The sequence below is a fragment of the Penicillium lagena genome (assembly GCF_028827675.1).
Source record: "Penicillium lagena strain IBT 129212 chromosome Unknown utg000001l_segment0_segment0, whole genome shotgun sequence".
NCBI lineage: Eukaryota > Fungi > Ascomycota > Eurotiomycetes > Eurotiales > Aspergillaceae > Penicillium > Penicillium lagena.
Genome location: NW_026623222.1, coordinates 222,921 through 248,126, shown reverse-complemented (window position 1 = coordinate 248,126; position 25,206 = coordinate 222,921). Strand labels below are relative to the sequence as shown.

At 50.9% G+C, this 25,206-nt stretch overlaps 8 protein-coding genes across 8 annotated transcripts; 3 read left to right on the top strand and 5 right to left on the bottom strand.

Moving 5' to 3' along the window:
* Positions 1-188: 188 nt before the first annotated feature.
* Positions 189-4,124, bottom strand: ncr1 (sphingolipid transporter NCR1; the record flags this gene model as incomplete). The annotated part of the gene is made up of 3 exons (XM_056972019.1): positions 189-292; positions 346-3,796; positions 3,852-4,124. 3 exons carry the CDS (start codon positions 4,122-4,124, stop codon positions 189-191), a joined length of 3,828 nt encoding a protein of 1,275 aa, XP_056837136.1.
* A 741-nt stretch (positions 4,125-4,865) lies between these two features.
* On the bottom strand, positions 4,866-6,475 carry N7510_000088 (uncharacterized protein; the record flags this gene model as incomplete). Its single annotated transcript, XM_056972018.1, has 4 exons — positions 4,866-5,072; positions 5,567-5,693; positions 5,752-6,051; positions 6,111-6,475. The coding sequence occupies 4 exons, from the start codon at positions 6,473-6,475 to the stop codon at positions 4,866-4,868; spliced, it is 999 nt and encodes a 332-aa protein (XP_056837135.1).
* A 234-nt stretch (positions 6,476-6,709) lies between these two features.
* N7510_000087 (aminotransferase class IV) lies at positions 6,710-7,833 on the bottom strand (the record flags this gene model as incomplete). Its single annotated transcript, XM_056972017.1, has 2 exons — positions 6,710-7,696; positions 7,756-7,833. The coding sequence occupies 2 exons, from the start codon at positions 7,831-7,833 to the stop codon at positions 6,710-6,712; spliced, it is 1,065 nt and encodes a 354-aa protein (XP_056837134.1).
* Positions 7,834-8,622: 789 nt separating this feature from the next.
* Positions 8,623-9,593, bottom strand: N7510_000086 (DUF3431 domain-containing protein; the record flags this gene model as incomplete). The annotated part of the gene is made up of 2 exons (XM_056972016.1): positions 8,623-9,265; positions 9,325-9,593. 2 exons carry the CDS (start codon positions 9,591-9,593, stop codon positions 8,623-8,625), a joined length of 912 nt encoding a protein of 303 aa, XP_056837133.1.
* A 1,065-nt stretch (positions 9,594-10,658) lies between these two features.
* N7510_000085 (arylsulfotransferase family protein) lies at positions 10,659-12,878 on the top strand (the record flags this gene model as incomplete). The annotated part of the gene is made up of 4 exons (XM_056972015.1): positions 10,659-10,781; positions 10,851-10,982; positions 11,055-12,543; positions 12,598-12,878. 4 exons carry the CDS (start codon positions 10,659-10,661, stop codon positions 12,876-12,878), a joined length of 2,025 nt encoding a protein of 674 aa, XP_056837132.1.
* Positions 12,879-13,632: 754 nt separating this feature from the next.
* N7510_000084 (Zinc finger C2H2) lies at positions 13,633-15,900 on the top strand (the record flags this gene model as incomplete). The annotated part of the gene is made up of 6 exons (XM_056972014.1): positions 13,633-13,638; positions 13,698-14,359; positions 14,407-14,670; positions 14,730-14,857; positions 14,954-15,311; positions 15,369-15,900. 6 exons carry the CDS (start codon positions 13,633-13,635, stop codon positions 15,898-15,900), a joined length of 1,950 nt encoding a protein of 649 aa, XP_056837131.1.
* A 580-nt stretch (positions 15,901-16,480) lies between these two features.
* N7510_000083 (nitrogen permease regulating protein NPR2) lies at positions 16,481-18,301 on the top strand (the record flags this gene model as incomplete). Its single annotated transcript, XM_056972013.1, has 4 exons — positions 16,481-16,523; positions 16,577-17,005; positions 17,060-17,196; positions 17,249-18,301. The coding sequence occupies 4 exons, from the start codon at positions 16,481-16,483 to the stop codon at positions 18,299-18,301; spliced, it is 1,662 nt and encodes a 553-aa protein (XP_056837130.1).
* Positions 18,302-18,574: 273 nt separating this feature from the next.
* Positions 18,575-22,969, bottom strand: N7510_000082 (uncharacterized protein; the record flags this gene model as incomplete). The annotated part of the gene is made up of 1 exon (XM_056972012.1): positions 18,575-22,969. The coding sequence occupies one exon, from the start codon at positions 22,967-22,969 to the stop codon at positions 18,575-18,577; it is 4,395 nt and encodes a 1,464-aa protein (XP_056837129.1).
* Positions 22,970-25,206: the final 2,237 nt, after the last annotated feature.

Below are 25,206 nucleotides of genomic sequence, written 5' to 3'. Positions count from 1 at the left end.
ATTACAGATACTTGTAGATGAAAACCAAGAGAAAAGAATAGCATCAAAATCCTATGTCGTAGTTGGTACAACCCAAGGCCCAATGTGGCCGATTACCCCGATAACTCCAATCCAGTCGTGTTCGCGTCGGGGGGTGAAAGACAAGCTCAGCCAGTGCCCAAAACAGGCAGCGGAGATGGCAGAAATGCCTAATAGTCATCCGAATCATAATCATCGTCGACCAGCAAGGAACGATACCCACGCGCAGCGAGATTGGCCTCCAAACCACCATCGGATGCAGGATCAGAGTAGCCTAGGCGCGTTAGTAAAGAAGCAATGCACAGAAGAAGGGAAAAAACGACGTACCTCCGCCCCCGAAATAGCTGAGAGCCACCGGTAAGAAGATCAGAGCATGGGTGGCAGCAAACACGACCAGCGCCAGCCAAACCCGGAAGTAGTAGATCTCGAAAATTTTGCTGCGGGTAAAGGCCAGTACACAGACGCCCAGCAGCTTTGTCACCGTAATGCCGCTAAACACGCTCCCGCCAACATTAACCATCGCCGTCCACGCACGAGCGTCCTTGCCACGGAACTTGGTGGGCGCTTTTTCCATGATCGCCCGCGAAGGGAACATGAAGGCTCGGGCGATGTGCGCACAGAATTCCACGCCGATACCTACGCAGATCACCAGATTGACCAAGGAGACGGCATTGAGCGAGACGCCAGCAACGGCCATGGTGCCAATAATATCAACCACAATCATCACGACAGTAGCGGTAATGACCGCCCCGGTAGCAACCGAGCCCAGAAGGGCAGATGTCAGGACGAAGATGATGGCAACCGCGGATCCCAGCAGCGTACCCGTCAGTCGGACGATGGAGACATATTGGTCGAAGAAGATGTAGAATTTGGAGTACGGGAAAACATCGATGCCATGTGCAGTGGAGATACCGTCTGCGATCCGGCGAGCGGCAAGATACGCCTGAATGAAATCATCCTGGGTGTGCAATGGGGTGTGGCTGGTCCGGAAATGACTGGCATTGATAGTGCGGTGTTGTTCGTCAATGACAACAGCGTTGCTGTATGGAGCCTTGCCACCAAGAGGGCAAGATGCGTCCGTAGGGGCATCAATCCATTTCTCCGCGTACTGGATGAACTCGGACCCTTCCGGCATCCCGTAAAGGGATATATTCCATGGGGAAGGCCGATCCTCAAAGCACAGCTTGCCATTGACTTTACAGCAATCCTGTTGAGGATTCAGCCAATAGAAAAAATCATCAATCCAGCTAGCAGCAGACCCGGCGAGATATGACACGTTCGGACGCTTGGATTCCTGCTCCAGAACGAAGGGCAAGGAATACTCTTCACAGGTGGTGAAACGGCCACAAAGTTGTTGCTGATGACGCCGTTGGGTCACGTTCACATTCCGGGTAACAAAATAGACAGGAGGCCCAGAATCAAAGTAGGCGTCCAGGTCGTTGAAATAGGAAATCAAGTAAGAATCACTGGGCAAGGCGATTCGCTGATCTAATCCCAAGGCGACTCCAGGGATCAACGCCAGACCGGCAGTTAGAAGACCGAGGAAGACAATCACAACGGTGGCCTTCACCCGGGGATCCAACAAGAATGGCGCATAGACGCGTTGGATGAAATCCTGCAAGGAACTCTCAGCCTCCTGATCCTCGTACACTTGCTCGTCCGGGAAGCCAAATGAGTTTGCCTTTCGGACGGTCAGGCACGGGAAACAGTCTGCGCGAAGGCTTTGCACACGCTTCTGATTGAGAGCGAGAACGGAGATAAACATGGTGACTTGCAGAATGGCATTGATAAAAACGGCCCCTGCCGCATAAGCAGCAAAGTTCTTGACAGCAGGCATGCCTACAAAGGCGCCCAAAGCGAATGCCACAGTTTCAGTCAGCGCAGAGAGGAAGACACTGGGCCCAATTCGCCCGATGGCAAGAGCCACTCTTTCGTCAATTTCTTCATCAGGGTGGCTGAGGTTAACACGTTCGAATTCATGAACAATTAAGAAGATGTTGTCCACGCCGACAGCGAGAACCAAGAACGGAATAACCTCAGCGATGATCAGAGTCACCTTGACGCCCGCTGCGGAGAACAAGCCCACCGAGGCGGACACAGACATCAAGACGATCAAAATGCCAACAATGCCCAGAGTGAATTTGGACTGGACCAAAGCATTGGCTGGATTGGTCAAAAAAGACTTCCAGGTCACTGTGACTGACCCCAAGGCTAAGGAGGCATAGAGAAACATTATCGCATAGCTGATCACCACAATTTTCGCATCCGTGTTGGTCGACTTGTTCAGTTCTTGCTCCAGGCTGACCTCGGCGTTGAAGGACACACGCAGGCCACGCTCGACGGCCTCTTCTTGAACAACATCAAAGATCCGGCGAAAACTGTTCTCCCAGTCCATGGCTCGGGCCTCTCCTTCGGTTCCCTGGGCGTAATTGCGCACCACCCAAGTCACAACAAGGGCTTGGGCATCCAGAATATCCCCTGTTCGCTCATAGCCACCCAAAACCATTTCGGGCTTTAGAGGCTGCTGGAAGTCAGGGAGGCAACTTGGGTCTCCCGGGGACTCCGCACAGTGCCTCAGCCGGTCCTTCCATGTATCAGGATCGAGGTTGGACACAGAACCACCAAAGTATGCGGTCAAAGACTGCACCACACAAGCATCGCCCGTTGGCTTATAGCACACGTCATCCAGGTTCAGCCCCTGATCTAACGATATCATGCGGCGCACTCGGGATTCCACGTCAAACCACCAGCTGAGAGTCTCATAATCTAAAACAGGAGACGGACCAGGCCCCGAGGTATCATTCACCAAAAACGCTTGCTCGGCCCGGAAGAATGGACCAAAGCTCTCATCAAAGAAGGCCTTCTCTTGGGCTGCCGCAGACGAAGGGCTTACCCAGAGACGCACCGGATCCGTCTCGACGGTGAATCGTAGCCAGCCCAAACTCAGTAGAGCCACCACAATCACACTGGAGACAATTGTGATCCCTGGGAACCGGGCGCAAGTACCGCCGATGCGATAGAACAACGCTGACAGCCAAGAATTGGGTTTGTAGATCCCTTGCGGTTGCTCTATATAGCCTCCACGACGCACGACTTCTGCCTCGTCGTCATCATCGCTTGGTGCCGGGTCTTGAAGCAGGCGGACTCGTTCGGGTTTGCGGAACCGACGTTCTTTGAATGTGACGTAGCTAGCGAGCGCCATGACGAAAAGCAGGAACACCGAATAGATGAGAATCACTGCGAACGACAGACATGGCAGGAGCCCGACTTGACAAGCTTTGTGCGTCGACACTGCTGGCAGTTCAGGGCATACTTCGGGACAATCGACACAAGAGCAGCGGAACGATTTGTCGGGGTCGTTGCAGGCTTTTGGTTTAATGGTCAGAGCCTTCATGCCCTGTCCGCTGGGTTGTGTGCGGTAGTTGATCTGAAATGGGCTTCCGAGTAGCTTTTTGTCGCCCAAAAACTTCATGAATTGAGAGTAAGTTTTCGCACCGCCGCCGATAAAGTCGATTGCTTTGCCACCAGAGGCGCCATTCTTGACGTTTTTACAGCTGTCAAAAAAGCCACTCTGGTACTCTTCAGTCCAGATATTATCCAATTCCGTCACCAGTGTCTTTCCGGAGCTGCCTTCATCGGTTTTTGTGACGTTCACAAAGAGCGACTGGTCAGGGGAGCAAGTGAAGGTACAGAAGATGTTGAAGAAGTTGTCTCGGCAGGCAGGACAGGATGCGATAATACCCTCGGCCAACTTCAGATTACTGGAGAGCGCGTCGATCTACCCATAACATAAGATCAGCATTTCAGGTCAGGGAAAAGTTAGAAGCACTCACCTGCTCCTCGCGACAGCAGACCGGCCCCTGCTCCCATTTGCTACCACACAGATCAACAAGCTTCTTCCTCGCAGCCTGCTCTGGTTGATGCGCCAGTTCATTATCGGGACATGGCAGCTCGCCACCGAAGATCGACTGCTTCCCACAGTGACCGCGGATGGCACAGCGGCCCTTTTCGTGTAGGCTCGTTTCGCCTTGCGCGGTGGCGAAGGGAGCTTGGAGGGCGAGAAAACCCAGGCTGATAGTGGCCGCTATCAACCTAGACTGCCGCATGGTATCAGAAAGACGGCCAAATAGCTACGTGGTGGGTATCTTCCCGATCATTCACGGTGATCGAGAGGTGCGCCTGAGTGGAGATGGTCGCAGACCAGGCCAGCGCACCTCGAGCTGGTGGTAGTCGCACGGACGAACGATCCAAGGAGAGCCGATATGCTCAGAAACACAATAAGCGATAATGATAGATCAGCATGAAGTGACAAAGCGAGCGATGGCACGAGGGAGATGTGGTTGTTTGCCTTGTTTGGAGAGATTACGTCGATGCGGTCAGATGACTTGGTGCCTGTTACATTAGGTCATGCATGCCTGAGGTGTCCACTCATCACCGCCTTTGATAAGATCTATACTACCCCTATTAATAGTACCGCAACAGAAGGATCAACGGAAGGGAATTCTAGCACAATAAAATATTCACGGATTCTATGGAGATTTATGCATGTAATGTGAGCCAGATCTCCCTCGATCTTGTTCGTCATTGTTCATTCTATTGTACATTTTGCCCAGATCACTCAAGTATTTCTCATGTAACATAAACATGGCTTTCTCTGTGTTGGTGTGTAGCTTGTCAGACTAGTTCCTCTTGTGCATCTATAAATTATATACGGTTCTTATTTTTCAAAAGCACACATAGGGAGTCGTTCAATATACAGTAGGTATGACCCATCCCGAGTGGAAGCGATAGAGACACCAAAGACTAATCCACAACACAACGAACAGAAACTGGCCATAAGAATATTGCTAATCATCCCATTCTTCATCCAGCTGGTCTATTAGCCGATTCTCAGCATCTACTTCAGAGCGACGGCCCGGGCCTCGGCGGCCCCCGATTGCCCCAATGAAGCCGCCCCGGGTGCCCGTGTCGGCGCGGACATAGCCACTACTGGAGGGAGATCGTGTGATATGGAGCAGGTTTGCAAGAGAGGAAAAGGTGATGACGACGATGTCCTGTAGGGATAGGCTAATTAGCCGAATATTCTCTTGATGACATGCCCAGAATGCCCAGAATGCCCAGAAAAAAAGATAAAAGACGATTGAGCACAAGGTTGCATAGACTAGCTGGAGCAGTGACTTGACTATTTACGTAAACTGTCCAATGATTCAGAGACCTCATGCAGCAGATGGGTGAGTTCCATTGACACATGGAGACGTAGACAGTCCGTTTAGTATTGCGCCTTGCTCCGGAGTCATGGCAAATGTACATGCCGCGGTCAACACGGGAAATCATGCAAAAGTGCAGAAAAAACAAATAATGGGATAACAAATGGGATAAGGGGGAAACGTGGATGTGATTGTGCTCCAGACCAGCTGGAGTACACTTAATCAATCCTCGAAGTAGGGAGGCTCGGCAGATTCGAATCCCGATATTTATGTGATGAAATATTCCAGTATCTGGGTCTTGGGCGCGATGATCGAAATGGCACCAACGCTAGGGGACATACCTTCACGAAATCGAGAATGCCCGCCCATAGGCTGAAATTCGGACACTGGCGCCAGCCGCGCTGGTGCATGACTGTTCGCTGATATGCGCAGCCTCCAATCAAGTATACCGCCACTGCGATCAAAATGCTAGAGAGTACAATGAATTAGTCGCGGTCATCAGCGTTCCGTTCAAAGGATTGCTCACATCACGCCAAAGACGCCAGCGGGGCCCAGCCCCCCTGTGCTAGGATTTAAGGCGATGCCACCACACGCCGCAGAACTCCGAATCTCGAAGAAGTAGGAGCATGAGTCCATTGTGCCGACGAAGGACGGAGTGGCCTGGCTGAGCGCCGCGTCGCGGTCGCAGAGGAAAGACATGATGGCTGATTTTCTTCGCAATGAAGAATTCGAGCTAGTCCCATCGTAGTCACTGGGACACGGAGAACCATTCGTATAGTTCAGGACGAGCTTGCGGCCGCGAAAAAAGGGGTCTGAGGCTGATTCTCTGTCATCACTGTCAGCATCATCCTTCATCGACCGTCCCCGGCAGGGAGACCACCATACCCCAATGAATATATTTGGCCATCTTGCTCGTAATAAGCGCTAATATTCTTCCAACGAGAAGAATCCACACCAACCACATCCGTCAGCTTCTCAATGACCGGCTCGCAGACGTTGAGCGAGAAATTGGCCGGATAATCGTGGCCCTTGCAGTACCAGCTCTCGTTGCGCGCATCCTGGTCAATCCTTCTACCATTCTTCAGCTCAGGTGGAAATAGACTAATTGCTCTCAGGTCGAAGTATAAGCCGCTGGTGGGCGAGCGCGCAACGCATGGGGTGTTCTCGTTTAGACGGGAGGAGTCGGAGGCGGCGTGTGTATATGTGGCGAGAGAGGAGAGAAGAAGAAAGGCAACGGCAGGCAGCTTCATGACTTGAGAATAGGCGACCGGCGGGGGAAAGGGAGAAGGAAACAAGAAAAAGGCGCGTGAGTGAGTGAGCGAGCGAGCGACTAAATACTGGGGAAGAGGAATACGTACGTATATTGGCTGCGCTATCACGTCACGTGGCTTCAATCAGGCTGACATGATCCGAGTGAATACGAACTATAGTTATATCACTTCATCGTAGTAGTGAGACCACGATTATTATTCCCTAATTTGTCTCTATAGCTTGCATTTTCGGGGAGCCACTTCATCCAGGATCTCTGCCCGAGTCCGCTCAGTGTCTCGGCGTGCCAGATCCATATATAACTGCTGAATCCGTTCCGTTATGACGCCCCGAACGCCATCGCCGATTTGCCGCCCATCCACCTCGGTAACATGGATCTGCGAGGGAAATGTCCCGGTGCAGAACGCCTCGTCGGCACCGTAAACCTCCGTCAAAGTAAAGTCCAGTTCTCGCACCGGGATCCCGTTCGCACGACAGACATCGATCGATTTCTGGCGCGTAATTCCTTGCATCTGGTTATTCTTGGTGGGAGCCCACACCTCGCCGCCACGGACGATGAAAAAATTCGTCGAATTGCATGTCTTGACAAAGCCGTTGAGGTCCAGCATCAACGCTTCGTCCGCACCGGTGACATTAGCCCCGATGCATGCCTGGACGTCGGTTGCTTTCGATATGTGGTTCCACATCTCGTCCTTGACGTCTGGAGGACCACGCCGGATATGCGAGGTAATCAATCTCAGTCCTCGTTCTTTGACAGTCGGATCGGTGGGCTTGATCTCAGGAATAAGCACAATGAGCGGAAGGCCAATATTTACGGACGGATTCTGATATGGGGTTGATTTCAATCCCCGGCTGACCACAAGCCGAATATGAACGTGTGGCTCGTCGGACATGCCGTTTGCGTCTAGAGTCTGGTGGATCAGACCTAGGAGCTGCCCTTTCGAAAGGCCAAGGTCCATGAGCATCGCTCTGGCAGACTGAAACAGCCGATCGATATGGTCCTTTGCAAATTGAACCCGACCGTTCTTCGCGCGGATTCCCTCCTTTGATCTCTTTGTTAGCAAGCCGCCACGCCCACTCCGAGCTCCATGTCTTACCCAGATACCATCGCCTATCAAGAAATTCGAGTCAAAGACAGAGACGACCGCCTCAGCTTTAGGGACCAGCTTAAATTCCCCTGTAACGCCATCTCGCATTCCAATCTGCATGGAGATAGAGTTAGCTTCGATCATTACTATCCGAAGGACCCCTGTCAACTTACTAGGATATGCATATTCTTCTCGTTCGGGACCGTGGCATGGGTGGCCCCCCTCGTATGCTGGTCGCGAGACACGCCCATTTTTAGTTCAGATGGATACGAGACTTTATAGGACCAGAGACCGAGCAGAATGATAATAATAACAGCGGCTTTTCGACGAGGAAGTATTGTTCATGTCTCTCTCCGACAAGTCCTTCAAATAACGAGATCCACACTCGGGGCATGCCGAGTTAGGCTTTCGGGTTGCTCCGAGACAGCACGGGCCAACAGGCCCACCATTAGTTATGCCCAAACGGTGCGGGCGTCTACTATAGTTCTGCGTCATAGTTGGGATAGGCTATCTGTACAGTGCAGACAGTCGCGTAGTGGCGCCATATTATGGCCATGGCTAGGCCATCTGGCTTTTCCGCTAGACCAAAAAGACTATAACGAAGCTATGTTTAGGGACCAAGATATATATTTTCTACGTATCCAACATCGTCAGACCATATCCCAACGAAAGGCATAAGAGCGCTTGATCAAGGAAAAACTCTAGAAGGGATTCATTCCATAACTTCTCTATCGAAATATCGCTAACAGATGCGTAAAAACAGTCCAACGCCCGCTACAGCCACATTGCAGATGGTACAGAAGCACAAAGAATTGGATAAGCACATTCCAGCAAAAAGCCCTGAGATACCCAGTTTCGTTGGGGTATCATTGGATCCCTCAAGGGGCAGTTGCAAAAGGTGGCAATCCATATTCCAAAGTATTTTGGTATTTGTCTGATTTGGTCAAACACCTATTGGTTTCAAGACCTCACCATTGGTTTCTGGGCTTGGGCCACACCAACCATAAAGATCGCAGCGACATTGATTAACTGGAGCACAGCTAAAACGTGGCCAAAGGCATTAGCTTAATGAGTTTCACTATAGAAGAGGAAATGACAAACTCGATTGGAGGCATCCCAAAAATAACATGCCACAGTTTCTCCATTAACCATCCAATCCCATAACTGTCTGACCACTCAGCCTTGACAACCCATTGGAGAATTTGATTGTAATCTTTCCATGGCCTCTCTTGAATTCTCTCTCTGGTTACCGCGAATTGGCCACAGCATTTATGCCCAAGCTGAGAGGGCGCTGTACTTGGGTCAACTCCGAAAAGCTCAGAATAAATTTCTGGGAAATTGTCGGTGAGGTATTGGTAGTCAATGTCGGTTTGTTGAATAATCGATGGATACAAGCTGTTCGGACACCCCGGAATGGACAAGCAACGCAGATTCACAAATCCCTTGGCGTCGATCGCTTCGAAGCGTAGATTTGGGATCTGATTCAAGGTTTTTGGCCCAGCAACGTCATTGTGCCAGTGTTCCTCCTTGCCATGGATGAAGATGGTGTATGGGTGAAGACTGTCATAATGATCCACAAGATAGCTGAGATAGGCGCTGGCTTCGTGGCCCATGTTCGTATACGGAACAAGGTAGCCCTCTTCGGGCACATCCGCTAGTGAGTAAATGTATGGGGTGCATTTGCTAATAGATGGCATTGAAGTTAGCAACTGCATATTTGATCGACCTTTGATCATACGTACAATCTTTCACAAAAATCTAGGACCCAATTGATATCTTCATCACCCGCTTTCGAGACGACGAGACCGACCTCATCTTTCCGCTTGAATGGGGGAATATAGATAGGGATTTGCTTAGGTGGTTGTGCCACCGCCCTTGGCTGTGGTGCATAAGAGAAGTCAAGTCGAACGAAGAGAAAGAGGAGAGCTAATGTGATTAAGATGGAAAGCCATGTCCTTCTGAGGTACCTGGATGACCGAGTTGACGTCATGGGAAATTTGGGGTTGAACATGGCAATATGTATGGAGAAGTTAATTCTGGCCGTCTGGAATATTATTCCTAGGGAGGATGACTTTAAATCATTGCTCAAGTGGTTGTCAGGGTTTATTGTCGATGAAGAACCCCACAACCGTGGCGCAGAACCCACGAGCCCTCCAAGGCACCCTCACACTGTCTAATAATAAATGAACCTCCAGAGTTATAGTGCTGAGACAAGTTCGCTTAGACGGGACCACTGACTTTAGGACCGGGAAAGTTGGAAACTGGGTCCAGGGTTCAGGTCACATCTTGACTCAGTCCGCCACCAACTACAAGTCATGGGAGGCCTAAGTATTTAATTGGCGCCATGTAACTTCAAGCTTCAGTTCAGCCTTAGCGTGACGGGAAGGAGTCGGGCCTCGCATTAGTAGTAAGACATACCCCGACCTCGTATTCAATGAGGTCTAGCGCCTTTTTACTTGCCTTGAAGTGACGAGGCAACGAGGCTGCGCACAAAGGAATCCCTGTATGACGGAGGAACGGCGGATTTTGAAAGAAAGAAATGATGATGCTATCTAACTAATCAACTGGAGGAGAAAAAGCTAGCAGTAAGTTAGCGGGTAATAACTAAACTAACTATCAAAAAAGGAGAGCCATATCATGTAATTAGACCACAAGAGAAAAGCGGTAAGCGCCATGGAAGCCAGCCTCGGGAGCCTTGCGTTTTAAATGCGTCGCGTCCTAAATATAACCATGATAATCAGCTACGTCCTGGATAACTAAGATCATCATCATAGTCAGCCTCGTACGTCGCAATCTGTCCTCTGTCCGCTTGGCCCCAGCAGATTAGCGTATTAGCGAAGATCCTACTCGTACCTACGACTACATAACGATTGCGATTCATCAGGGCCAGCCATGACGAGAAGATCGTCGACGATCCTGTCCAGTGATTATTACTCGCCAGGAATAATTGGGGGGTGTCCAACACTTTCGTACTCGCTTCTCGTACTGGCGGCTTCCCTTCCTCCCATCCACCCCGTCCTGCACATATCATCACATTCTCTCCGCGACAACGTGTGAGAGGTGAAAAAGAGGATCCATGGTCGTGTTAGTCTTTCCCTCCGGGAGGCCGTTTGCTCCTGCGCTCGCCCTACTGGGCCTGCTGCTCTGGCTCTGCGCGATCTCGGGCACCCATGCTGAGGAGACCGCCTTTTACAAGTCGGTGAGTACATAGTCTATCGCCTGCACGATTGTATGGTCTTTTTTTTGACCATCACTAATCCTCACGCAGAGACCCGATCTCTATCCTCTCAACCTGAAAATCGAACGCAGCAACGCCAAAAAGCTGAGTCCTGGATACTATTTCATCACGCCGTACTGGGAGGCGAAGAGCCCGGGCCCGTACATATTTGATAATGAAGGAGTACGTCTGCCTCACATATCCCCGCGACAAACAGGCCAGAAAAAAAAGAGAAAGAAAACTGACAGAAAGTAGCATCTCATATGGTGCGGCTGGGGTAATTCGGGAGGCGGCGTTGCCCATGGAATGCATGTGTGCAAATACAAAGGCGAAGATCACTTGTGTTTCTTCCAGGGCAATCAGCAAAAGGGCTACGCTCGCGGGCATGGTGTCATTCTGGATAATCGATACCGCATCGTGCGGTCAGTGCAACCCGGTGGCGGAATGTCCTCGAGCGACATGCACGAGTTCCGGCCCATCAACGACGGCAAGACGGCCTTGATGACCGTCTACCAGCAGCGCCAGTTCGATATGACACCCTGGAACATCAAGGCCGGCGTGGGCTGGGTAATGGAGAGCGTGTTCCAAGAAGTCGATGTGGAGACTAGCGAAGTAGTGTTTGAATGGCACTCGCTCGACCACGTCGACCCTTCGATGAGCTACACGTTCCCAGCGCATACCGATACTTCTGGTACTGGGTTGAAGGTCACCGAGCCGTGGGATTATTTCCATATCAACTCTATTGACAAGAACGCCGACGGTGACTACTTGATTTCCTCGCGCCACACCTGCGCTATCTACAAGATCTCCGGCAAGGATGGCAGCGTAATTTGGCGGCTTCATGGCGCGGATCCATCATTTAAGAATATCAACTTCAGCTTTTCGCAGCAGCACGATGCGCGATGGCTATACGAGAATGCGACGCACACCGTTCTTTCTCTGTACAACAATGGTGACAACGGCTTTAACCAGACGCACGCTTTCTCTAGTGGTATGGTTATTCTTATCGACCATGTAGACAACACCGCCACGCAGATCCGTGACTACGGGCCTCCTGGTAAGGAGATGCATAGCTCTAGTCAGGGCAATTTACAACGCCTACCGAATCAGAATGTTGTGATGGGATGGGGCAACAATCCCTTTATATCGGAACACACAGAGGATGGCGAACTGGTGATGTGGGCCCGGTATACATTCAGCAATACGATCATGAATTACCGGGCCCAAAAGTTTGAGTGGGACTCTGACCCATCTGACTCTCCTGCCCTGTGGTCTTATGCCAGGTCCCCCGAGCCCTCCTCTCCAACGAGCTTCTATGTCAGCTGGAACGGCGCCACCCGCGTCAAAACCTGGCGATTTTACGGCGCGGCAAACATGACAGGCCCCTATACGTTCCTGGACGAGGTGAACAAGACAGGGTTTGAGACCGAGTACACCAATGCTAGCTTCTACACCTGGACCAAGGTGGAAGCGATAGACCGCAATGGTGACGTTCTCCGTACCTCACATCGCAAGTATACTTTTGTCCCCTCACCGGAGCTACGCGAGTCCTGTCGCAAGAAGACCTGTCTGGATGCGCCCTCCTTCGGCTTCCCTGGCGAAGACGGCGCCACTTCTACTATTCCGCCGGCGAATGTTAACACCGTTCCCTGGGTCGATCCCGATAACCCAGAGATCTGGTCGCAGCCGTCGAACATGCCGAAACACACTACGGACGATCATTATGAGAACTGGTCTATAGGCCGTAAGTTATTTCTCTTTCTTCTGATCGAATTTCATGAGCTAACCCTTGATACAGATCCGACCTTTCATGCTGGTTTGCTTGCCGGAAGCGCCATGATCTTGGTGCTGATCTCCATCACGGCAGGCGCTATATATGGCATCCGCTACTGCCGGAAGCGCCAGCAGCATTTCATCAATCTACATGACGAAGCTGCTGAGCCCTTGAATGGCATGGCCGAGCGAAAGTCCTCCCCACCACGGACAGACAACATGCCCTGGTGGCACTGGCGCCGGTGGACCGGAGAGGACGAGGAGCCGCATTACTTCCCGCTGTCGGAGATCAGTGAACGGGAATAGATGGAATGGATTCATTCCTTGTACATATATTTTGGAAATCGACTGCATGTGGAAGGTAGCGTATCATTTGCATAGTCCTGGGTTATAGATGATTCTTGCTTTTGTATTTACTTTTTGAAGGGAGACAACTGCGAGGGAGGCAGAGACAAGCCAAAATGCCATGAATTGTATATATTGTTCAAGTCAGGCACTATTGTCACTAAATGGCTGGGATTGGTAGCGTATGAGCTTGTAGTCACTGCCTTTCGTTTTTTGTTTTTTTACTCGGGTGCGAACGATCTTCGCTTGCTGAGTTAGGCTCCTTGCATACGTCTTGCAGGGACATGCTGCCTAGGTTGAAAGGCTGTCACACTCACTACTCTACGTCCTTGTTCGTAGGCCTCGTGGAGGCGAAAGAGTTTGCGTATATATGCTTTTCGGTATTCGGTATTTGTTATCATTTTTTCCTATTGGTCCAACTAATAGGTCTGGTCTTCAATAATCCGTAGGGCACTACTTGCTCGGGTAAAGTGTCGCGGGGGCTGTGCACCTGAGCAGGGATGTGCCACGTCAAGGGATGAGGCATGCATATCTCGCATGAACTTCTCTTTCATTCCAACCCTTGATCGGCATCGCGTGGTGAAGTCAACTTGCGTGTTCGTCGCTCGCGTGCAGTCTCGCATGCGTGGAGAGAAGGCCCGTGTCCACATGGGGAGAGCGCTTTGATTTAATACCAAGCCAACCACTCCCCTCCCTATCTTACACAATATACACGATGGAGGTAGGAGTGGTTTGCCATATGTTGCTCTCCCGAAGCCCTAACTAACCAATACGGAATAGGACCCCACCAAGCAGCACCACGACCCCGACATCCTCCAGGGCCTCATGGTCGGCCATGATGCCCTGAATCTCTCGCACTCGGATTTAGATGATCCTTCGAAGCAACCCAGCCTTGCCTTTGGGGACTCGCTGCTGGACCTCCACTTGGGCGCTGACCTGTCCGCTGCCCAACCATCCCCATTCCTTTGGTCATCATCGATCGAACCCCACGCTCTATCCTTCTCATCGTTCACTGCATCCCGACTGGCCAGTGACCAAGATGCCTGGAACCCACTGCAGGTCACCGGTGTGCCAGGTAATCCTTCTTCTTCCCTGTTATCTATGAATGTTGCCGTCGGAGACGGCTTCTCCCAATACAACTATCACACAGCATCGGAGTGCGGTAGTCAGTATATAGGCAGCTTTCACTCGACAGACTCGGGGTATGACACTGCTAGCTGTGGCACACAGCCGGTTGTGAAGTCTTCATACGGCGTGGATGAGATCTCAAGTCCGCAGATCGACGCTAAAGACCAAACTACCTTTATCAATCAGTCTTTGTCCCAACACACTGCTAACTACGGCATCGCTTCGGATTTGAGCAATGTGCGTTCACATGATGGCCCCTTCAAATGTGGTCATCCGTATTGCTCGTGGGTGGGCAAGTGTCCAGCGGACAAAAGGTGCGATCTCTTCTGCTGTCTTAGCTCTCACGCTAAACTCGCCGCAGAAAACACGATGCTCGGCACCGCAAGCTCTTCAAGTGTGATGAGTCTAACTGTACCCGTACAGAAGGGTTTGGCACCATCAATGACCTCGCCCGCCATAAGAAATGCGTTCACAATAAGAAGCCTGAGCGGGGCCCCAAGATGGTGTACATGTGTTTTGGAAAGCAATGTTTTCGTCGGGACAAGACATGGCCGCGCTTGGATAATTTTAAGCAACATATCACACGGATGCATGGCGATGAGGACGCAGACTTGTTACTCAAGAGGTACGTGAAGTATATCTCTTGTCCAAATGTGCTTTGATGGTTAATATTCTACCTTCCAGGTCTATGGATTGGTATGAGACTGCCGCCACCTGCTCGGATACGCAGACTGTCGATGAAACGGGCTCACAGGGTGAACCCATGTTCGACACACCGCAAAATCTGGCATCCGCTCCATCCGTACCGGAAAGTCAGTCTGATTATCATTGTAGAAGTGTGGATTTCCTTTCTTGCAGGGCATCGACCCCCAAACCAATTGAGGGTACACAGGACTGTGCACCCCCAGAGATAACACTGAGCCGAGTTTCATCACTCGACAGTGATAGCGAATATAAAATGAAGCTCATCAATGCAGCCCCAGAAGCATTTTTAGCTGGCGCGGCCGACAATCTGATTAGGTCTATGACTAGGATTATAAGCAGCCGCGCCCGCAAGGAAGGTCAAAAATCCAATCAGGGAATCAATTTGGAGACCGATAGCGCGCAGTTATCCAAACTTCAACGCCATATGCTACAGAAAGTGCTGGCAGCAGCGCTGGAAAGGCTCTCGGACGAGAACGCCGCTGCAGAAGATTCGGAGAAAACGCGAGGCTGGTTTCAGTGTGATACTTGCCCCAAACGCACTCGACTCCGTTGCGAGATGAAGTAAGAGGTTTTTTCAAGCTTGCTTGGAAGCTGTGCCTGATACTAAACTGTCGACAGAAAACACCAAAAACGCCACGAACGTCCCTACGGCTGTACATTCCCCCACTGCCCTAAGGCCTTCGGCAGCAAAGCCGATTGGAAACGCCATGAAAGCTCTCAGCATCTCCATATCCAAAGCTGGCTCTGCACATTTCACGACTCGCAAACAGGCGCCTGTTGTGAGAAACTGTTTTATCAGCAGGATTCTTACACGCAGCACCTGCGCCAGCAGCATGGCGTTCCCGAATCCGGCATCCGGGCCTCGGTCTGCTCAACCCGCCTTGATATGGCCAACCAGTCACAGTTCTGGTGCGGATTCTGTAACCACACCGTCTCGCTTCGGAATGACGGCCAGGCAGCTTGGGATGAGAGATTTGATCATATTGACTCGGAGCATTTCAAGAAAGGGGAGAGGGGCCAGGATTGGTGTTTTCCGTTGGTTGGTGCGATCTTTTTGTTAGATCAAGGTGGTCCTCTGGATGAGTGCCCTAGTTCGGCTGGGCCCCAGCAGGAGGGGAACCGGAGGAAACGCAAGTTGGCAGCCCTGTGACTATCGCGTATGTAGAGCACAGCGTGCTCTTGGTTCCCCTGTGTGAGCAAGAAGACTTGACTACAATGCGGAGATCAATGTGTAGACCATACAAACTAGGCAGCTTGGGAGCTGACCGCCTGAAGAATACATGACCAGCAGAGTGTGGAGGGTATAGTTACTAAGTCTTGGAGGCTCTACATGAGAGTCCCCTTATCGATCTTCATTATTGGTCTCCACAACTGTAAGAAGCACACTGGGTGAGTGCAGGCCCACAAATGCAGAAATAGAAAGATATCGGTGCAAGGCCCAAACAGAGAGCGTGCGGACTGACGAGTCCCGAGCGAAGGAACGAGGAGGAAGCAGCAGCACGTGAGGGGAGCTCGATAAGCAGATCTCGGCCCGTGTCGCGTTTCCCGCTCCAGCCCAATCTCCCTGCCGCCATGGCCCTTAGGCCTGCTTGACTTCTCCTGCCCATTTTTGAATACCGAGCTTCTGATTTTCTTCGGCTGTCGATTTTCTTCAGCTTTCATTGCTGCTTCGGTTCCCTCATGTCTCTGGCCTTGGTCCTGTTAGCTCCAACAAGAGCCTCTCCTCCACGATGATCAAGGCAATCTTCTACAGCAAGTTCGATACGCAAGAGGGTCCGTCAGCCAGTCCATTGATAGTATCTCATTTCTGACACCGCAGCGACCAGGCCCCAAGGTCGTCCACCAAGTTCCCGACGGAGCGATCGCCCCCTCAACCACCGCGCCTTCGCAGCCGCTCTTCCTCACCTTTGCCGACGTCTCCTTCTTCGTGATCCCTCGCCAAGAGCTCTGTGGCAACCTTCTACAGGTGTGCACCAACGGTTATCGCATTCTAGGCTATCCGATCTGCATGAAATCGGCGCGATACGACCGCAATGAATTCATTTTCAACTTCTGTCTGGTGCTGGCCGAGGAGGAGGACTTCAGCACGTACAAGAGCGTGGTTCAGAAGCTAGCCGATTTGATGCACGGTCTGGAGGAGCAGAGCGGATTCTTGTCGCGCGATTTTTCGAAGAGCGGCGAGGGCAAGGTGTACAGCCTGTGCGAGATGTTGATGGAGGATTTGAACAATTATTGCGAGTGCATGATCCCGATCGGTATATTGTTGAGGCTTTGACGTGATATGGATTCTTGCTGACGGGCCTTCCCAGATGACCTCAATACCCTAAACATCAAGCTCTTCCCTGTTTACCCATCCCCTCCCTCTGTTAAGGCCTGGCAAGTCCCTCTTTTTACAGTCCGATACCAAGCCTTCATGGATGAAAATTGGGATTTGACCATGCAACGGGTATGATTCCCACCCCCGGATTTGGGAGATTGTCGGCCGACCATTCTTGCAGATTGTCCCGCACATCAATGGTGTCAACAGTGTCCGCATCATATCTATCCTCGCGGACACTGACTTCTCCTTGACCTGCCGCGCCATTCGACATCTCCTATACTATGGATGTCTATTCCTCTTAGACATCTTTTCTTTCTCCGCCATTTATGCACCGACAGCGCAGTTTAGCTCCACCATCGCCACAGACGACGCCATGCAGCTCGAATGTGCACGATATGTAAACACCCGTTTCGCACCACACCCCCGAATAGGGCCTTCAATGCCACTACAGGCACCGTCTACAGCTAGCCCTGGCAGAAGTTCCGGAGGCGCGGGTCCACTGGCAAGCCCTCTCACCGAAAATGCCCCAAGCATGTCCCGTGACGACTCGCGCTTCGATGCCGAAGAAATTTGGCCTCTGCTCGGCGGGTCCGAAGAAGGATACAATCCTGAGCATACTGAAGCACCGAGCAGCTCAGAGGGCGATACACCCGCCATAGGACAAGGCCCCAGGATAGTCGACGGCGTTGGGATCGTCGAACTATACGCCAGCCTGAAACAAGGCCAGAGCGTCAAACAATGGTACTCCCAGCATAGCCGCAAGCTGGCCAATATTGACATCCGCCGCTTTATCACCTTCGGCGTGATCAAGGGTTTCCTATACCGTGTTCACAAATACGCCTGCGCAACGGGCCAGCCGGCACCAGCACCCCGCTCCTCCTCCACCATACCCACCTTCACATCTACTGGTCCATCCTCACGCGCCACGACGGGAAATAACACTCCCTATGCGGCATCCAGCGTGGGTGAGGACTCTGCCCTGGCGTCTCGGCGTGACCTGAGCCGCGAACGCGCCGGCTCGCTCCAGAACGGGAGCCGCAGTGTCATAATGGGTTCGTCTGATTTGTTTGATGATGATAACGATGATTCCATCGATGATCGGACACTGTCCAAATATATTGATGGGACACATTGTTTTGACCAAATCTGCACTGAGCTGGAGATCAGCGAGCGTGAGCTTACCGCTAGATTGAAGCGGTATCCGGGGGAGGTACTCATTCTCCACCGGTGATCAATCGCAATGATTTTTAACGTCTCTTGACATTCGCTGTTGATACCCTACTGACTGGCCTATTTTCGCCCAATATAACGGAGTGTCAACCGCGCATTTATTCCTATGGCGAATGGCCATAGCTCAGAAATAAATATGATTGATGAAAGTACCTAAGGTCGAATAACGACAAGATCTATCTAAACCACAGTAGTTTACTCAGAAGATCCGGGAAAAGAGGGGGGTAGATGATCAGGCCTCACATCCTGCGGAAGGAGGAGATAATATAGAGCTTTAAGATTCCGAGGTTGGTGCTCCATGCCAGTGCCTCACAGACGGAACTGGCGCCCCAGTTTGCTGAGCCGGAATGGGGCCCTGAAGACTCGGATGTTGACTGTGTTGCATAGCTACCTGCCGTGCACGTGCAGTCAAGTGGCCGAGAATGCCGCGTAGATATCGTCTAGCCAAGGTGACATGTTCAGGAGGCTCCGTGCTTTTGGACAAGGCGACCAGCATCCGACGTACCTGTGATTCGGACTGCAGATGGGGGCAAGAACGATTTTGGCCGAAATGCACCAAACCACAGAGTGGGCAATGCTCGACCCCGGCGAATTTCAGTGGACAACGACCACGGCAATGGTGATGTTTGCACGCGGCGCAGGCCAAGCGGGGATCTTGGGCCCCATTGGTAACCATCGGCCGTGCTGGAGGAGGTGACCGGACTCGAACAAAGGGACGGTGTCTAATCTGTAGCGGAGGCTGATCACCCACCAGATCCATGGCATCTTCTATGACATTCCCGAGAGTGTCTGTTTCATCACCCTCATCTTCTGCTGGCTCAAATTCCCGATCAAGGTCGCCAGTCTTGCGCCTTTTCACGGGCGTGGGCTCGCCATCATTCTCCTGTTCTTTCGTGCGATAGTTGACTGTCCTTCTCTTTCGCTTGCCACGGCCAAGAGCCTCGGCTTTCCGATTAGCCTCCTCGGCTGCTTCGCGTTCACGCTCTTGGAGAATCCGATCCCACAGAGTGGTGTCCACGAGATTGTCTTCCCCTTCGGTCACTTCTTCGAGGGTGCCACCATGATTTTGCCAGATACGAGCGAAGTTGAACTGTGGCTGCTCGGTCGAGGTACTGGTCGTGTCATCAGCGATTTTCTCAGCCTGTTCCGCTTGACTTCGATCCAAAAGCCTGTCAATACACTCCGAGGTGTAGATAATGTCTGCAGAGTCATCGTCGTTGAACAGTGCATCAGCTCCATGCCGAAGGATAGACTCCAAGTCCTCCTCGTCTTCATTATCCTCCATGCGCTGGATGAGCACATGGTCCAATGCCAATTTCTTTTTACCCTTTTGCATAATCCTTTCCTCCACGGTAGCTCGTGTTATGAGCTGGAACACAAGGACAGTATTTTTCTGGCCTATTCGGTGAGCTCGCGATAGAGCCTGCATGTCTTGTTTGGGGTTGAAATCTGGATCCATGATGATAACGGTGTCTGCACTAGCAAGGTTGATGCCAACACCGCCAGACCGGGTCGACAGGAGGAATGCAAAGTAAGGAGAATCAGGCGCATTGAAGTCATCAATCTGGATCTGCTTCTGTAACGATGACAAGCTTCCGTCCAGACGACGATAGTTGAGCCCAAGACCATCAAGGAAATCTTCAACGATGTCCAAATTGGCCAAGAACTGACTAGAAATCAACACTCGGTGTCCGCGCTCGCGCAAATTGGGGAGCATCAATCCCAGCAAAAGAAGCTTTCCAGATGCCTCAACCAAGTGTTGGTGGGAGACAACGGGATCGGGTGTCTTTTCTTCGATATTCCGGTTGTAAACGAAGGGGTGACAAAGACACTTCCTTAGCTGCATCAAGATGTTATTTAAATTGTAGCGCTCGGATTTCTGGATCTGGCCCGTTTGCTTCTGGAAAATCGCCTTGATAAGGTCTGGATTTTTGCCGAGGATTGACTTGTAGAGCTTTTTCTGCACAACAGACATTGACACGGGAACGATGATCTGCACCATCGGCGGCAGAAATGGTAGTACCTCAGCCTTCGTCCGCCGCAAGAAGAACGGTCGGATCATCTCATGCAAGACCCGGATATTATCCGAGGTGAGGTCCCCATATTCCTCTTCCAATTGTTCCGCATTTCTCTGTGGGTCAATGAATTGTATCAAGTTGAACAACTCCCGAATGTTGTTCTGAAGAGGGGTCCCTGTGAGTAGGGTACGGAACCCAAATTTCATGCATTGAAGGCGTTCATAGAGCTGGCTCTTGTCGTTCTTGAGACGTTGACCTTCGTCAACCACCAAGCCTGCCCACTTGATCTTGGCTAGTTCCTTCGTAGTCCCTACGTCGACCATGCTCTCATAGGATGCGATCACCACATGGCACCGAAGGTCTTTGCTATCTTCAGTGAACATCTCGTAATTTCGGGCCATATGGCGAGTAAAAGAAGAGCCACAATACGTTACCACTCGAAGTTTGGGCGCCCATCTCTTGATCTCACGTCGCCAATTCTGACATGTCGAGTTGGGAGCAACAACCAAAAACGGCCAACAGCCATGCTTTTGAACCAAAGTCGCGAATAACCCGATAACCTGGATGGTTTTGCCAAGGCCCATGTCGTCAGCAAGAATGCAGTTTATCTGCTTTAGAAACATATAATACAGCCAATTGACACCATCTAGCTGATATTCCATGAGTTCGCCCCCAATCATCAGCTCCGGCTGCGAGCGCAACAGTAGTTCTGTTTCAAAATTCCGGGCTCGAACTCGCGAGAGATGGGTATCAAGAGAAGCGTGAGAGGGAGGATAGATGGTATCCCGAAACGCCCAGTCCTCGAACGCGAGCTTAAAATCGCTCCATCGAGCAGTCTCAACGGGGAGCGGAGGAGATTCCCATACGGAATCTTCATATGGTAACCCTTTGTACTTGACGTAGGCGCGTTTAACCATCTCAGGTTTTGCTTCGTCGTCCGGCATAGTCGCAGCGTCTGAGTAAACGACATCAAAAATAATGTCAATTCGCAGAAAGTCCTCAGGAATGGCCTCCTCAGAAGTCCAAATGGGCTTGCGGGCCTTGGGCGAGTTAAAGAATGCTCGACGCATGCCAGTCCTGCTCACACCCCAGAACCAGTCACCACGTTGCCACGTAGCGCGGAAGTAGGAAAGTTTCTTCCATTTGACGAGATACTCTTTATCGGTCTCGGGGAGAGCCTCCACCAAATGCCCGGAAGCCTTGGCTTCGGGATTGGCGGGGCGCCATGCGACGATGCCCTCAACATCTCCAGGGGCATCAGAACAATCCCTGCACTGCCAGTTCAGGCTGTACTGGGCGAAAACTGCTTCGATATCAGATGATACGACGATGCCTTCTTCCACTGGCAGGTGTCGCATATGAAAAGCCCGTTGACAACCGATACAGCGGAAGAGCACGTTGTTTACATTGTTGACTTGGGATATATCAACCACAGTAACTGGGTCTGTACCCCCATTGTCGACTCGTAACTGCTGCTCTTCGCGGGGTGTCAGACGCTGTCGAAGAGGCTTGGACATCGGGCCTTTCTCTTTGCATTCTGCACAGCAGCCCAGATGGGGACAGACATCGTGCCTTGTGTGGCAGACTCCCAAGCAGCGATGGCATTGAAGAATGAAATCATCCTGATCAATCTTCGTGACCAAATGCTCTCGATTGGCTCGACGACCCAGGCAGAATTGATGGTACGAAGAAGTACACCCTTGGCAAAACACCAAAGGCCCTTTCTCGGGATGATCATTGTAGATATTGCACACAGAGCAATAAGGGCAGTGCTGGTTCCTGAAATCGTCAGGAAGCGGACGCTGGTAAAACGCTTCTTTGGCCCCAGTAAATTTTGGTCGTCTCTTGGCCTGAGTTTTACCCTCGGAAATATCGTCCTCCAATCTTTCTCGCAGATTGGCTCGCAAGGGCTTCCTTTGCCGAGCTGAAGTCCGAATGTCCCTAGACAAAGTCATGTCCGAGTCATCAGAGGTGCGATTGGTTCTGGCGATCGCTCTCCTCAAGCGGCGCCGAGCACGCGTGGACCTAACATCGCTGGCTGAATCTTCAAAATTGCTATCCACAGGATGAAAGAATCGAGCGTATCCGCTTCTTTTTGAAGTCGCTCCGGGTCGGAGCCGTAAACCCTGGGTGATGGATGAATTGGAAGAGTCCACTTCAGATATCTCCTTAAAAGATGTGCCATCGGTAGAGAAAAAGGGGGATGGCATTAAATGCTGTCTCCCAACAACTCGAATTTCATCCTCGCTCGATTCTGATGCATTGATGAACTCGAGTCTCTCCCTGAAGTCGGCCAGCGACTCCAGCCCGTATTTAAGTTTCGACAGTTGTGAGTATGAAATTCTCTCCAGCTCGCCACTTTGGAGTTTGACCGTGTAGGTAGCTCCCTGCGGCTCGTCTGAGTGCACTTCCAGGACACTTTCGATAGCAAAATGGCCAGGTAGAAACTCATAGTCCTCCGGATTGTCGATCGATGGTACATGAATCGCAAATTCTGTCTTTACGTGGGCTACCGCATTATTGACATCCACCTGGCTTTGTCTGGTCGAGATGGGTGTGGTAGTGCGTGATTTGGAGCTCTGGAACTGCTTCAATAATTGGGCGACCATCGCGTCGGGGTCTTTGGAATGACGGAATCGGGTTAAAGGCATGGTCATCAGCAGCGGTAGGAAGCCGCTGACGCGACCCCTGCCAGGTAGTAAGTGATCAAGACCGCTCCACGGGTATACACCGGAGGAAGGAGGGAATGGGCTCGGAGGGAAGACGCGTTGATGAAGTGTATGGATGCCTGAGGTGTCGGCGTTCCCACCGCTCCCGACAGATAAGGTTCGGGAGATCAATTTGTCAGTACTTTTCGCTCGTTTCTATCATTAATGTCAGGAGTTGGAATTCCTAAAGGTCACATAGGGATGTTATCCCTTATCAATATTTCCTATTATGTATTAGTCATTCATTACTTAGTTAACTAGCCCTCTAAATTGTTGGGGCATTCCCAGATTTATCTGAATCAGAGATTTTACACGTCCAAGTGGGACTATAGTACGGCTTGAACGACTAACGTAGAGCCTGCATCATGATATTATTGGAGTGTGCCCACTCTGAAGCTATTGAGTTTCTGCCCGAGGGGGGGTTTCAATGCCTGGAGCTTGTCACGATGGCCCTCGTTTATTCTCAGGAAAATGCCTCGCAACTCTTGGTTTTCCCTTTTCGTTTTAGTGCTCAGCCTTTGTCCCTTTTTAATCTCTGAGTAGAATTGTACACGAGCCAGAGCACAACCCTCAGCAACCTAAGTTAACGTAATCAACCACCGAGTGACGAATACCACCGAGTGACGAATTTCGTCGAGCGTACCGTTAAATTTCAAGCTTTTCAACCACAAATGTATTAAATCAGACCATATAAAAAGATAAAACAATAGCTATTTACTAGGACAATTTCTTATAGTATGACCAGTAGTCCCGCATCCACTACAGCGTCGTGGAGCTCGCTGGCGAGGCCTTGGCGTCGTCTCAGCGGCCGGCTCATTAAGCTGTGTATCAAGCTGTTGCACTCGATTCTGACCTTCCTGTACAAATAAAACAAGATCATCACCAAGATTACCACGCTTCCTTGCCCTCTTTTGCATTTTCCGCTTATTCTCACCTTGTAGAACCTTGATTTCTTGTCGAAGAATAAGGTTCATATTCATTGCCATCTGTGCAGCTTTTTCAAGATGTTGAATATGAGATACTGGACTACTAGAAAGCATTCGTTTTCGAAGGCTTCTCTGTAGACTGCGTACCTTGTGATCGAGTTGGCGAGGATTCTGAGGTGTTTGAAAAGCAGAGGAGACTGAGCCTTCAACTTCAACAAGAGGTGGTGTTGGTGTCCGAAGTTGAAAAGTTACCTTTTCAAGAACCCGATCTTGATCTAGCGGGTTAAGTCCTGCACCTGCAAAACCACTGCGTATATTCTCCCTAGTAAACACCTTTTCGCGAGCAGGTGGATAGAGAGACAAGAAATCCTCCTTGTCGATATGGTTGTTGCCGGCAACCATCATCTCTTCTACTAGTTTTCCATATGCGCGCTTTAGCGGACCAAAAACACCAACATCAAGTGGTTGTAAAAGATGAGAGGTATGAGGAGGCATGCAAAGACAGATAATAGCATTCTCTTCACAGAATGCGTCAAAATCTGCAGTTAGATGACTACTATGACCATCAAGAATAAGCAACCGCTTTGCACCAGTTGAATAGGTTTTAGAATGTGGTTCAAACATCTCTTTTAGCCAGCGGAGGCCAATTTCATCTGTTGTCCAGCCATTCTGACTTCTTGCGATAGCATAGCCCTTATTGAAGAGAGCAGGTTCTTGATACCAAGCAGCGTGTTGAGATCCTGCTTTCAAGATGATCCATGGGGGTATAGATATCCCCTTTGAGCTCACACATTCAATAATTGTGACCCATTCGCGATTCCCCTGAATAACCCTACGGGGCCTTTCACTGCGATCGACTGCAGTAATAACCTTAGAGGTTGAACAAAGTCCCATTGCGAAGCCAGTTTCATCAAAGTTCCAGATATCGTCCTCGTGGATACCATGTTCTTGAATAGCCTCGCGTACGGTCGCAAACCATTGTTTAATAATCTTTGGATCCTCTTGCTTTGCACGCTGGTACGTGATCCGCCGATTGTATCGTGTGCGCAGTGCTGGATGCCGTTTGATAAACTTATATGCCCAGTTGACACCAAGGGTCGTAGTAGGATCTCCTGTGCGCTCGCGAAGCAGGATCTGCGCCATTCCCCGTAGAAACTCTGGCCGAATTGAAAATCCTCGCTTATCTGCATCTAGCAGCCTCTTCGCAAGGACTTCTTCTTCAAGAGGGTTTAATTTATGACTGTTGGCGCGTGT